Source organism: Oncorhynchus tshawytscha, linkage group LG07 (assembly GCF_018296145.1).
Source record: "Oncorhynchus tshawytscha isolate Ot180627B linkage group LG07, Otsh_v2.0, whole genome shotgun sequence".
NCBI lineage: Eukaryota > Metazoa > Chordata > Actinopteri > Salmoniformes > Salmonidae > Oncorhynchus > Oncorhynchus tshawytscha.
In genome coordinates, this window is record NC_056435.1 from 54,912,526 (window position 1) to 54,926,943 (window position 14,418).

The 14,418-nt window shown below is 45.2% G+C and overlaps 1 protein-coding gene across 2 annotated transcripts in view; it reads left to right on the forward strand.

Moving 5' to 3' along the window:
* Positions 1 to 14,418, forward strand: part of LOC112255311 (phosphatidylinositol 4-phosphate 3-kinase C2 domain-containing subunit beta-like) — an 88,882-nt gene that overhangs the window by 44,293 nt on the left and 30,171 nt on the right. For both annotated transcript variants that reach the window (XM_042324638.1, XM_042324639.1), the window contains exons 12-14: positions 4,348 to 4,470; positions 9,408 to 9,578; positions 9,650 to 9,758. In XM_042324638.1, coding sequence (XP_042180572.1) covers positions 4,348 to 4,470; positions 9,408 to 9,578; positions 9,650 to 9,758 — 403 coding nt within the window. The remainder of the gene's footprint in view (positions 1 to 4,347; positions 4,471 to 9,407; positions 9,579 to 9,649; positions 9,759 to 14,418) is intronic.

Here is a 14,418-nt window from a genome sequence, read left to right on the forward strand (position 1 = left end):
TTTTTAGTAAGTCCACCGGATCAGAGGGAGTAGGGATGACCAGGGATGTTCTCTTGATAAATGTGTGAATTAGACAATTTGTCTTTCCTGCTAAGCATCCAAAATGTAACGAGTACTTTTGGGTGTCAGGGAAAATGTATGAAGTAAAAAGTACATCATTTTCTTTCGGAATGTAGTGAAGTAAAAGGTGTCAAAAATATAAATAGTAAAGTACAGATACCCCCAAAAACTACTTATGTAGTACTTACAAGTATTTTTACTTTAGTACTTTACACCACTGCTTCTCCTTATCCCTCTCCTTCTCCCTCTCTTATTCTCCCTCTCTCCTTCTCCCTCTCTTATTCTCCCTCTCTCATTCTCTGCCCTTCTATTCCCTCTCCACTTTCTATCTCATTTTCTCTCCCTTCTCCCTCTTCTCCCTTTCCTTTCTCCCTATCTTCTCCCCTTCTCCCTATCCCCCCTCCCCTTCTCCCTATCCTTTCTCCCTATCCTCTCCCCTTCTCCCTATCTTCTCCCCTTCTCCCTATCCCCCTCCCCTTCTCCCTATCCTTTCTCCCTATCTTCTCCCCTTCTCCCTATCCCCCTCCCCTTCTCCCTATCCTTTCTCCCTATCCTCTCCCCTTCTCCCTATCCTCTCCCCTTCTCCCTATCCTCTCCCCTTCTCCCTGTCTTCTCCTTCTCCCATCCTCTCCCCTTCTCCCTATCCTCTCCCCTTCTCCCTATCCCCCTCCCCTTCTCCCTATCCTTTCTCCCTATCCCCCTCCCCTTCTCCCTATCCTTTCTCCCTATCCTCTCCCCTTCTCCCTATCCTCTCCCCTTCTCCCTATCCTCTCCCCTTCTCCCTATCCTCTCCCCTTCTCCCTGTCTTCTCCCCTTCTCCCATCCTCTCCCCTTCTCCCTATCCTCTCCCCTTCTCCCTATCCTCCCCTTCTCCCTATCCTCTCCTCTTCTCCCTATCCCCCTCCCCTTCTCCCTATCCTTTCCCCCTATCCTCTCTCCTTTCTCCCTATCCTCTCCCCTTCTCCCTATCCTCTCCCCTTCTCCCTATCCTCTCCCCTTCCCCTATCCTCTCCCCTTCTCCCTATCCCCCTCCCCTTCTCCTATCCTTTCTCCCTATCCTCTCTCCTTTCTCCCTATCCTCTCCCCTTTCTCCCTATCCTCTCCCCTTCTCCCTATCCTCTCCCCTTCTCCCTATCCTCTCCCCTTCTCCCTATCCTCTCCCCTTCTCCCTATCCCTATCCTTTCTCCCTATCCTCTCCCCTTCTCCCTATCCTCTCCCCTTCTCCCTATCCCCCTCCCCTTCTCCCTATCCTCTCCCCTTCTCCCTATCCTCTCCCCTTCTCCCTATCCTCTCCCCTTCTGCCTATCCTCTCCCCTTCTCCCTATCCCCCCTCCCCTTCTCCCTATCCTCTCCCCTTTTCCCTATCCTCTCCCCTTTTCCCTATCCTCTCCCCTTCTCCCTATCCCCCTCCCCTTCTCCCTATCCTTTCTCCCTTCTCCCTATCCTCTCCCTTCTCCCTATCCTCTCCCCTTCTCCCTATCCTCTCCCCTTCTCCCTATCCTTTCTCCCTATCCTCTCTCCTTTCTCCCTATCCTCTCCCCTTCTCCCTATCCCCCTCCCCTTCTCCCTATCCTTTCTCCCTATCCTCTCTCCTTTCTCCCTATCCTCTCTCCTTTCTTCCTATCCTCTCCCCTTCTCCCTATCCTCTCCCCTTCTCCTTATCCCCCTCCCCTTCTCCCTATCCTTTCTCCCTATCCTCTCCCCTTCTCCCTATCCTCTCCCCTTCTCCCTATCCTCTCCCCTTCTCCCTATCTTCTCCCTATCCCCCCCTTCTCCCTCTACTTCTCTCTTTTCATCACCCTCCATTCCATTTTTACTTCTCCTACTTTTCCCATCCTCTCTTCCATCTTCTACCCTTTTCTCTCCCTTTTCCCTTCCCATCACATCCCTCCCTCCCTCTATATTGACCTGAGTGAATTCAGGTCAGGCTAAACCCTCCCCCTGAATCTCCATGAATCTGTCTTCTCTCAGCACCTGCCCTTTCTTCAACTCTCCTCTGGCACTGCCACATACTGTATGCAGGGGTATATGCACTGCCATCCCACCATTCCCATACATTCTATACTCAACTCCTTACCCTACCCATTCCACCACACTCACCCTGCAGCCCTATTGCCCTTACCATTGTCTCTGGTCTTAGATTTTCCCCTGTACCCTCCCTATCCCCACCGCCGTGTCTGGCCCTCCTCCACTCCCCCACCCCCTTCCAGCCACATGAAGGGTCCGCTCTGCTTCACCCCCCACCCCCCTCTCCAGACCCCAGTTGGCTGGCTCATTTGTCTCCCTTGAAACTGATGCGGGCACGTGATTGATTGACAGCCTGGGAACCCTGCCTGACCTTTGACCCGAAGGGGCGGGGCAGAGCTCTGGCTGGTCACTCGGCACCTGTCCGGCGGTTTCACATGCCATCTGTGTGTGTGAAGGTGTGTCTTTGTGTGCAGGAAGACAGATCTATTGATACCAAAATATCAGCTAATCTCCCACACAATGGATATCCTCTGTATTGATAAGGTTTTCAGATAGGGATTTAGGTAGCAATTAGGTGCATGTGCATATTCCCCTTTCAAGACGATTGGATATGTATCTAGATACATGGGCTCCGTCACGATACAGGAACGATATGTTTTAGTTGGAATCGATTCGGTGCAATTTGGTTTGATTACAGAACGAATCAATGCAATGTGGTTCGATGCGATTCGATGCACTAGCGTTTTTTGCAACAACACATTCATTTTATATAAGTCCTTACCCTAACCATTCCCCCACACTCACAGGCTATAGCCAGATCAGAGTTGTCTCCGGTAGCTTAACTTTTATTCTGGTGAAACACCATGTTCAACATGGTAGAGATAACAATAACCTAATAAGACATTTTTGCATTTGAATGCTGAAGGTGCAGATGCGCAAGATCTGGAGCAGGCCGCCTACCTGCCGTTGGTCAGTGTACAAAGCTGTGCTCAGTTTGACGAGGCTACTGATATTCCCTAGGGTTATTCGGCATGCAAAATGACTTGTAGATCAATGGCTCAACATAGTTACATGCTTAGTTCCACACTGAAGGAAAGGCCGCATCAGTTGTCAAACTATGAGGTATTTTTGGAAGGTAGAAAAAAAGTCATATGAGCAAAATTTTGATCAGTTTGGGGTCCGATGGAGTCCTGTCTTAAACATTTAGAATGGGCACTGATGGGTATCGGGCACTGATGGGTATCGGGCACTGATGGGTATCGGGCGCTGATGGGTATCGGGCGCTGATGGGTATCGGGCGCTGATGGGTATCGGGCGCTGATGGGTATCGGGCGCTGATGGGTATCGGGCACTGATGGGTATCGGGCGCGGATGTGTACCGGGCGCTGATGGGTATCGGGCGCTGATGGGTATCGGGCGCTGATGGGTATCGGGCGCGGATGGGGTATCGGGCGCGGATGGGGTATCGGGCGCGGATGGGTAGTATCGGGCGCGGATGGGGTATCGGGCGCGGATGGGTATCGGGCGCTGATGGGTATCGGGCGCTGATGGGTATCGGGCGCTGATGGGTATCGGGCGCGGATGGGTAGTATCGGGCGCGGATGGGTAGTATCGGGCGCGGATGGGTAGTATCGGGCGCGGATGGGTAGTATCGGGCGCGGATGGGTAGTATCGGGCGCGGATGGGTATCGGGCGCCGATGGGTATCGGGCGCCGATGGGTAACGTGTTATTGTTACTTCCCTTAGTAGCAATAGCACTCTACTGTAAGACAAATTACATGGTAACATTGTTAACCAATGTTATTACCCTTTAATTACTATTCAGTCTTGGGGATTAATAATATAAATAATTACAGCTAAATAAGTTATGACCAAGTAGCTAAAATACCAGATTTATAGTCCTGTAAAATAAAATGCTATGAATTTCTGAATATTGCTAATTCTATGTAACATTTAGAGTTTCCCTGCCTGGTCCCAGTGCCTCACTGGTCTACTCTTCCTTTTATACCTCCTCTCTAGAGACCAGCCTCCTCATTCCCCCTTTATATAAGGGAGGGCAAGGTGCCCAGTTACTTGTAATTATAGCATTTCCAGGCGTAGTCATTATGAAACTCCATTGGCCTATCATCTACACTGAGTCTACAAAACATTAAAACACCTTCATAATATTGAGTTTGCATTTAACCGCATTTAACCGGATTTAACAAGTGACATCACTAAAATGATCATAGCTTTTACCTGGATTCACCTTGTCATTGAATTGGCTGATCTCCTCTCTGTTATCCCATTGGCTGATTTCCACTTCCTCTTCCTATCAGCTATGAGGGCTTCTTCCTGTCGTGCTCTCTGACCCATGGAGGGGCGGAGCTTTGTGCCCCCCAGCACACCAGCAAACAGCAGGTCAGCAAGTACCTGTTTCACCTGGTAGTCTGGGACCAGAGGTACGTACCCAATCACAGCCTGTCACAACAGACCTTATAGGCACCTCAAGCAACCTCACAGAGATGTTCACCAATCAGAGTCTATGTATCCTAATATTACATGATGCTTATCATTTAAAAGCAATATAGATATTTGCAATCCAAACTATAACAACTTGTACTCATAACATACACAACATACACAACGTACACAACGTACACATTGGCTTCCTAAAGCATGTTAGGGTTCAAGCCATCCCACTCTAGTACCAGGTGTTCTGTTTGTCCACCTACTGTCCCCTATATGTGTCCACTGGAAAGAGCTGTTGGTCGTGCATGTGGGTGTGTTTATGTGTGGGAGGACATGTGGGTGTGTTTATGTGTGGGAGGACATGTGGCTGTGTTTATGTGTGGGAGGACATGTGGCTGTGTTTATGTGTGGGAGGACATGTGGCTGTGTTTATGTGTGGGAGGACATGTGGCTGTGTTTATGTGTGGGAGGACATGTGGCTGTGTTTATGTGTGGGAGGACATGTGGCTGTGTTTATGTGTGGGAGGACATGTGGCTGTGTTTATGTGTGGGAGGACATGTGGCTGTGTTTATGTGTGGGAGGACATGTGGCTGTGTTTATGTGTGGGAGGACATGTGGCTGTGTTTATGTGTGGGAGGACATGTGGCTGTGTTTATGTGTGGGAGGACATGTGGCTGTGTTTATGTGTGGGAGGACATGTGGCTGTGTTTATGTGTGGGAGGACATGTGGGTGTGTTTATGTGTGGGAGGACATGTGGCTGTGTTTATGTGTGGGAGGACATGTGGGTGTGTTTATGTGTGGGAGGACATGTGGCTGTGTTTATGTGTGGGAGGACATGTGGCTGTGTTTATGTGTGGGAGGACATGTGGCTGTGTTTATGTGTGGGAGGACATGTGGCTGTGTTTATGTGTGGGAGGACATGTGGCTGTGTTTATGTGTGGGAGGACATGTGGGTCCTTATTGAAGCAGATGGAAGTGTTTACAGTGGGTTGTTATTTGTGGGTTGTAACTAGTCTCCTTGGCTATGTATGCATATCTATCTTCTGATCTCTGTACCTCCTGACCTTGATCCGTGGTCCCTGGGGTTATTTTAAAGATACTATTGTTGCAATATTATTTTTGGCTCTATTGTAATAATATTTTTAGTGGATTTCTAAAGTGTTGTAGAGAAACATGTTTTGGCAACCCGTGTAGGCCTGCCTAATGGTTCCTTCAGATGTGACAACAATTTTTCAAAACCTTGACCCTAAAACAACACTTACCGAGAAGACTGCTTGACAGTGTCCAGCTTGTTGAACCTTCTTGAGATGGAATAAACACACATAGGCCTGGCATAAATACCAAATAGGTCATGTTTCATTATGGCTGGAGTACATTGGAGTTTGGACAGGGAGTGCAGCAGGCTACAACCTTGTAAGGTAGCCTTCCTCAAACTGTTCATGGTTTGTTGGTTGTGTGTAAGTCTTCAATGTACATTTTTGTCTTTCCGGCTGGACGACTCATCTTAAAGTCCTACTCCGTTCTCCTTTTCACCTCATTTATCACCTCATTTCTTTAACAAAAAAGAATTTGTTCTTAACTGACTTGCCTAGTTAAACGAAGGTTCAAAAAAATGACATGGCACAAGTTGGAGGGTGGGCCATTCCTTTTTTGTTCTCTATTGTTCTTCAAGTATCTATTCCGGGACTCCCGCCCATAGTGTAGAAACAGGCCCCATAACTGAACATGTTGTCTTAGTTAGCGAAGCATGCTAGCAGGTCCACCAGTGGGGTTTAGCTCAGAACCAATGTTGTTTGTTCATCACACTACTATTTTTAGTTGACTCGATGCTAGCTCCTTTCATGCTAACGAGTCTTTGAAGTTTTAGGATTCCAACAGAGTTCTTAATGTGTTATTCTCTTTCATGTGGGAGACGTGTTGAAAGCACACGGGTCCCATGTGGATGACAGAGGGCTAAATATAAATGGAGGGATCATTTACTAGCTCTATAACGTTACTCTGTTGTTCAGTTACAGTGAAGGATCGTTTACTAGCTCTATATCGTTACTCTGTTGTTCAGTTACAGTGAGGGATCGTTTACTAGCTCTATAACGTTACTCTGCTGTTCAGTTACAGTGGGGGATCGTTTACTAGCTCTATAACGTTACTCTGTTGTTCAGTAACAGTTACAGTGAGGGATCGTTTACTAGCTCTATAACGTTACTCTGTTGTTCAGTTACAGTGAGGGATCATTTACTAGCTCTATAACGTTACTCTGTTGTTCAGTTACAGTGGGGGATCGTTTACTAGCTCTATAACGTTACTCTGTTGTTCAGTTACAGTGAGGGATCATTTACTAGCTCTATAACGTTACTCTGTTGTTCAGTTACAGTGAGGGATCGTTTACTAGCTCTATATCGTTACTCTGCTGTTCAGTTACAGTGAGGGATTGTTTACTAGCTCTATAACGTTACTCTGTTGTTCAGTTACAGTGAGGGATCGTTTACTAGCTCTATAACGTTACTCTGTTGTTCAGTTACAGTGAGGGATCGTTTACTAGCTCTATAACGTTACTCTGTTGTTCAGTTACAGTGAGGGATCGTTTACTAGCTCTATAACGTTTCTGCAGTTCAGTTACAGTGGGGGATTGTTTACTAGCTCTATAACGTTACTCTGTTGTTCAGTTACAGTGGGGGATCGTTTACTAGCTCTATAACGTTACTCTGTTGTTCAGTTACAGTGAGGGATTCTTACTAGCTCTATAACGTTACTCTGTTGTTCAGTTACAGTGAGGGATCGTTTACTAGCTCTATAACGTTACTCTGCTGTTCAGTTACAGTGGGGGATTGTTTACTAGCTCTATAACGTTACTCTGTTGTTCAGTTACAGTGGGGGATTGTTTACTAGCTCTATAACGTTACTCTGTTGTTCAGTTACAGTGAGGGATCGTTTACTAGCTCTATAACGTTACTCTGTTGTTCAGTTACAGTGGGGGATCGTTTACTAGCTCTATAACGTTACTCTGTTGTTCAGTTACAGTGGGGGATCGTTTACTAGCTCTATAACGTTACTCTGTTGTTCAGTTACAGTGAGGGATCGTTTACTAGCTCTATAACGTTACTCTGTTGTTCAGTTACAGTGGGGGATTGTTTACTAGCTCTATAACGTTACTCTGTTGTTCAGTTACAGTGGGGGATCGTTTACTAGCTCTATAACGTTACTCTGTTGTTCAGTTACAGTGGGGGATCGTTTACTAGCTCTATAACGTTACTCTGTTGTTCAGTTACAGTGGGGGATTGTTTACTAGCTCTATAACGTTACTCTGTTGTTCAGTTACAGTGAGGGATCGTTTACTAGCTCTATATCGTTACTCTGTTGTTCAGTTACAGTGAAGGATCATTTACTAGCTCTATAACGTTACTCTGTTGTTCAGTTACAGTGAGGGATCTGTTGTTCAGTTACAGTGAGGGATCATTTACTAGCTCTATAACGTTACTCTGTTGTTCAGTTACAGTGAAGGATCGTTTACTAGCTCTATAACGTTACTCTGCTGTTCAGTAACAGTTACAGTGAGGGATCGTTTACTAGCTCTATAACGTTACTCTGTTGTTCAGTTACAGTGAGGGATCATTTACTAGCTCTATAACGTTACTCTGTTGTTCAGTTACAGTGGGGGATCGTTTACTAGCTCTATAACGTTACTCTGTTGTTCAGTTACAGTGAGGGATCGTTTACTAGCTCTATAACGTTACTCTGTTGTTCAGTTACAGTGAGGGATCGTTTACTAGCTCTATATCGTTACTCTGTTGTTCAGTTACAGTGAGGGATCATTTACTAGCTCTATAACGTTACTCTGTTGTTCAGTAACAGTTACAGTGAGGGATCGTTTACTAGCTCTATAACGTTACTCTGTTGTTCAGTTACAGTGAGGGATCGTTTACTAGCTCTATAACGTTACTCTGTTGTTCAGTTACAGTGAGGGATCATTTACTAGCTCTATAACGTTACTCTGTTGTTCAGTTACAGTGAAGGATCGTTTACTAGCTCTATAACGTTACTCTGTTGTTCAGTTACAGTGAGGGATTGTTTACTAGCTCTATAACGTTACTCTGTTGTTCAGTTACAGTGGGGGATTGTTTACTAGCTCTATAACGTTACTCTGTTGTTCAGTTACAGTGGGGGATCGTTTACTAGCTCTATAACGTTACTCTGTTGTTCAGTTACAGTGAGGGATCGTTTACTAGCCTTATAACGTTACTCTGTTGTTCAGTTACAGTGAGGGATCGTTTACTAGCTCTATAACGTTACTCTGTTGTTCAGTTACAGTGAGGGATCGTTTACTAGCTCTATAACGTTACTCTGTTGTTCAGTTACAGTGAGGGATTGTTTACTAGCTCTATAACGTTACTCTGTTGTTCAGTTACAGTGAGGGATCATTTACTAGCTCTATATCGTTACTCTGTTGTTCAGTTACAGTGAGGGATCATTTACTAGCTCTATAACGTTACTCTGTTGTTCAGTTACAGTGGGGGATTGTTTACTAGCTCTATAACGTTACTCTGTTGTTCAGTTACAGTGGGGGATTGTTTACTAGCTCTATAACGTTACTCTGTTGTTCAGTTACAGTGGGGGATTGTTTACTAGCTCTATAACGTTACTCTGCTGTTCAGTTACAGTGAGGGATCGTTTACTAGCTCTATAACGTTACTCTGCAGTTCAGTTACAGTTACAGTGCCACTCCCAGACTACTCTCTTCTAAGAAAATGTGTATTTATATTATAGCTACTGCATTTCACAATTCAACTACAACTGAATCTCTCTCTCCCACTCTCTCAACCCCGCACGCTTTCTGTCCTTCTCTATTCCTCTCTTCCCCTTCAATCCTTCTCTATATCCTCCTCTCTCATTGCATTCCCCCTCCCTCCCTCCCTCCCTCCACCCCGCAGGGTGTGTTTCCCAGTGCAGATCAACCAGTTGCCAAGGGAGACCCAGGTGACAGTGACTCTGTATGCCAGTGCTCTGCCACCCCCTGGAGGAGTGGAAGAGAAGGGTAGTAAGCAGCGCCGCAGCATCGAATCCCTGGGCTGGGTCACCATGCCCCTCTTCAACTTCAGACAGTGAGTATTAGTCCACAGGAGGGTGGGTGGGTGTGTGTGTCTGAGATTATAACCATCACCCTCTCCCTCAGCATCCTGACATGTGGGAGGAAGCTACTGGGTCTGTGGCCTTCCACCCCAGGAAGTAACGCTCGCTCCAGCTTCCCCAACTTCAGCCAGCCTGACAGCGTCATCCTGCAGGTAACTGACCTAGTCTCACACACACACACACACACACACACACACACACACACACACACACGGCATATGTGCGCACGCACACACTTTTTTCCTCCTCTTCCTTCCTCTCTTTCTCTTATTTCCCTCTATTTATTTTTCAAGGTGTAGTTCCCTATTACCTAGTGTCCTCCTTTTTCACTCCCTCTCTTTTTCTCTATATCCATCTGTTACAGATTTCCTTCCTTTCCTCTCCGCCCTCCCTCTTCCTCACTCTCTCCGCCCTCCCTCTTCCTCCTCTTCCCCTCACTCTCTCCGCCCTCTTTCCTCTCCGCCCTCCCTCTTTCCTCACTCTCTCCGCCCTCCCTCTTCCTCACTCTCTCCGCCCTCTTTCCTCTCCGCCCTCCCTCTTCCTCACTCTCTCCGCCCTCTTTCCTCTCCAGACTGGCCTGTTTCAATAAACATACACCGTTGCTCCTGGTTAAAAGAACAGCCTATAAAAGGCTTATTCTCATGCTACAGGTACAGTAGGTTTCCTGCCTCCGTGTCTAACATGAACGTTGTCTGTCTTTAAACCCGTTTTACAGCTGTGGCGCAGATGGGGGTTTGGACTTCCAAAGTGCTCGGTCTGTCTCTATGACCAGAATACTCTCCACACATGTTAAAGCATAGGCAGAGGGACACTCACACACATTGGTATGTCATGCATGTAGTACACACACTACAACTGCTATCTGCAGAAGGGACCTGAAAGTAGGTCAGTTGGATCTGCTCCGTCCAAAAAACTCACCCTGGATATTAGAGTGCCCTGCTGTCTGTCTGCCCTCCCTTCTGACACACACGTCCTCCTCGCTCTCACTCACTCATTCTCTCTCTCACGCACGTAGACACAGGGTTTCTTCTCAGCAGTATTGTATTGTAAACCCAGTCCCTCATGCAGTGCCAGCCCAGTGTGTGGCAGTGCCAGCTGGCCCGTGGCGCTGGTTCCCAGTTGCTCTTTGTCTCAGTGCTGTGGGCTGCGTTAAAATGGGATCTGTGTGTGTGTGTTCTATTGCAGTCGGTCTCCTCGTTAATGTGGCGACATCATTTGAGGCTTCATACTTCATCACTGATGGCAGAACAACATATGCTTACACACACACACACACTCCCCCAGCATCGCATAGGACACATCTGGGGCCTGGCATACATCTGTCACTCATTAATCTGAATCTCTCTCTCACTCATTCTCTCACTCTCTCAGTCACTCACTCACTCACTCTCACACACACACACTGCCCCAACATCGCATAGGACAGATCTGGGGCCTGGCATACATCTGTCACTCATTAATCCAAATCTCTCTCTCACTCACTCACTCACTCACTCACTCACTCACTCACTCACTCACTCACTCACTCACTCACTCACTCACACACACACACTGCCCCAACATTGCATAGGACACATCTGGGGCCTGGCATACATCTGTCACTCATTAATTATGAATGTAACCCCCTCTCTCTCTCACACACATTTTCTTCTGCACACCGTCAAACATTTCATTGCCAAAACAAACTGACTGGATGACACATAAGAATTGATTTTCTATCTGACCTAGTTTTGGTTATATTCCTCTCGGCCTTCCTTCTTCCTAAAGGCTTTCCCTCGGTGGCCTGCCATGACTTTACATTTCTTCTCTCTTGGCTTTTCATGTTATTTTTCCCTCCTACTAAACTTGTTAATTCCTCACTTCATTCTGTTCCTCCCCTCTCCCCAAATCCATCCTTCCATTTATCCCATACACCTTGTCCAGTTTCTATTATTACTCTCCATACACACGTTACCTTGTCCAGCTGCTCTATAACAGTGTTGGGAAAAGTATGATTAAATGATGATAAATGATAAATGATAAAATGATTAAATCATTTTAAATGGAACTGTAAGTAAGTAAACTTATACTCTGTTTTATTATATCTGATTAACAATATGAGTTCATATGATGGGATTGTGTGACACAGACAAGGACACAGACAGGGAGTAATTAAAGTTAATGAACACCATTCCAACTAGGAAGAAAGAAGTGGACTGTGTAAACAGATAAGGTCGTTAACCTATGGTTGAACCGACGAAACTGAGCTCTGGGGTTTTTAGATAAGACAGTGAGTGCATTCCTAGGTTTTCTGTTAATTAGAACTGTCAGCTAAGTGGTGATCGATAATGTTGAGGGGTCAAAAGTTACCTGGGAGTGTGTTAGTAAGTTAGAATGAACTTTTCACCTCACTTTGTCCCTGTCGAGAGGAGGGGTTTCTGTTAAGCAATGAAATTACGTCATGTTTTGTATATAAACTGTTGATCGTGGTGAAGTGGCAGCGCGCTCCGAGAATAAATTCTGTTACCTATTATTGAAAAGACTAGTCTCCGTCTATTTTATGCAAACAAGAATCTTACAAATTCTCATAAAATAGATTCAATTAATAAAAACACTTCGGCATAATTAAATTACAGTAACAAACAGTCAGTATTATTACTCTCCATACACACATTACCTTGTCCAGTTGCTCTATAGCAGTCAGTATTGTTACTCTCCATACACACATTACCTTGTCCAGCTGCTCTATAACAGTCAGTATTGTTACTCTCCATACACACATTACCTTGTCCAGCTGCTCTATAACAGTCAGTATTGTTACTCTCCATACACACGTTACCTTGTCCAGCTGCTCTATAACAGTCAGTATTGTTACTCTCCATACACACATTACCTTGTCCAGCTGCTCTATAACAGTCTGTATTGTTACTCTCCATACACACATTACCTTGTCCAGTTGCTCTATAACAGTCAGTATTGTTACTCTCCATACACACGTTACCTTGTCCAGTTGCTCTATAACAGTCAGTATTGTTACTCTCCATACACACGTTACCTTGTCCAGCTGCTCTATAACAGTCAGTATTGTTACTCTCCATACACACATTACCTTGTCCAGTTGCTCTATAACAGTCAGTATTGTTACTCTCCATACACACATTACCTTGTCCAGTTGCTCTATAACAGTCAGTATTGTTACTCTCCATACACACATTACCTTGTCCAGCTGCTCTATAACAGTCAGTATTGTTACTCTCCATACACACATTACCTTGTCCAGCTGCTCTATAACAGTCAGTATTGTTACTCTCCATACACACATTACCTTGTCCAGCTGCTCTATAACAGTCAGTATTGTTACTCTCCATACACACATTACCTTGTCCAGTTGCTCTATAACAGGCAGTATTGTTACTCTCCATACACACATTACCTTGTCCAGCTGCTCTATAACAGTCAGTATTGTTACTCTCCATACACACATTACCTTGTCCAGCTGCTCTATAACAGTCAGTATTGTTAATCTCCATACACACATTACCTTGTCCAGTTGCTCTATAACAGTCAGTATTGTTACTCTCCATACACACATTACCTTGTCCAGCTGCTCTATAACAGTCAGTATTGTTACTCTCCATACACACATTACCTTGTCCAGCTGCTCTATAACAGTCAGTATTGTTACTCTCCATACACACATTACCTTGTCCAGCTGCTCTATAACAGTCAGTATTGTTACTCTCCATACACACATTACCTTGTCCAGCTGCTCTATAACAGTCAGTATTGTTACTCTCCATACACACGTTACCTTGTCCAGCTGCTCTATAACAGTCAGTATTGTTACTCTCCATACACACATTACCTTGTCCAGTTGCTCTATAACAGTCAGTATTGTTACTCTCCATACACACATTACCTTGTCCAGTTGCTCTATAACAGTCAGTATTGTTACTATCCAAACACACATTACCTTGTCCAGCTGCTCTATAACAGTCAGTATTGTTACTCTCCATACACACATTACCTTGTCCAGCTGCTCTATAACAGTCAGTATTGTTACTCTCCATACACACATTACCTTGTCCAGCTGCTCTATAACAGTCAGTATTGTTACTCTCCATACACACATTACCTTGTCCAGCTGCTCTATAACAGTCAGTATTATTACTCTCCATACACACATTACCTTGTCCAGTTGCTCTATAGCAGTCAGTATTGTTACTCTCCATACACACATTACCTTGTCCAGCTGCTCTATAACAGTCAGTATTGTTACTCTCCATACACACATTACCTTGTCCAGCTGCTCTATAACAGTCAGTATTGTTACTCTCCACACACACGTTACCTTGTCCAGCTGCTCTATAACAGTCAGTATTGTTACTCTCCATACACACATTACCTTGTCCAGCTGCTCTATACACATTACAGCTCTATAACAGTTGTATTGTTACTCTCCATACACACATTACCTTGTCCAGCTGCTCTATAACAGTCAGTATTGTTACTCTCCATACACACGTTACCTTGTCCAGCTGCTCTATAACAGTCAGTATTGTTACTCTCCATACACACATTACCTTGTCCAGTTGCTCTATAACAGTCAGTATTGTTACTCTCCATACACACATTACCTTGTCCAGTTGCTCTATAACAGTCAGTATTGTTACTCTCCATACACACATTACCTTGTCCAGTTGCTCTATAACAGTCAGTATTGTTACTCTCCATACACACATTACCTTGTCCAGCTGCTCTATAACAGTCAGTATTGTTACTCTCCATACACACATTACCTTGTCCAGCTGCTCTATAACAGTCAGTATTGTT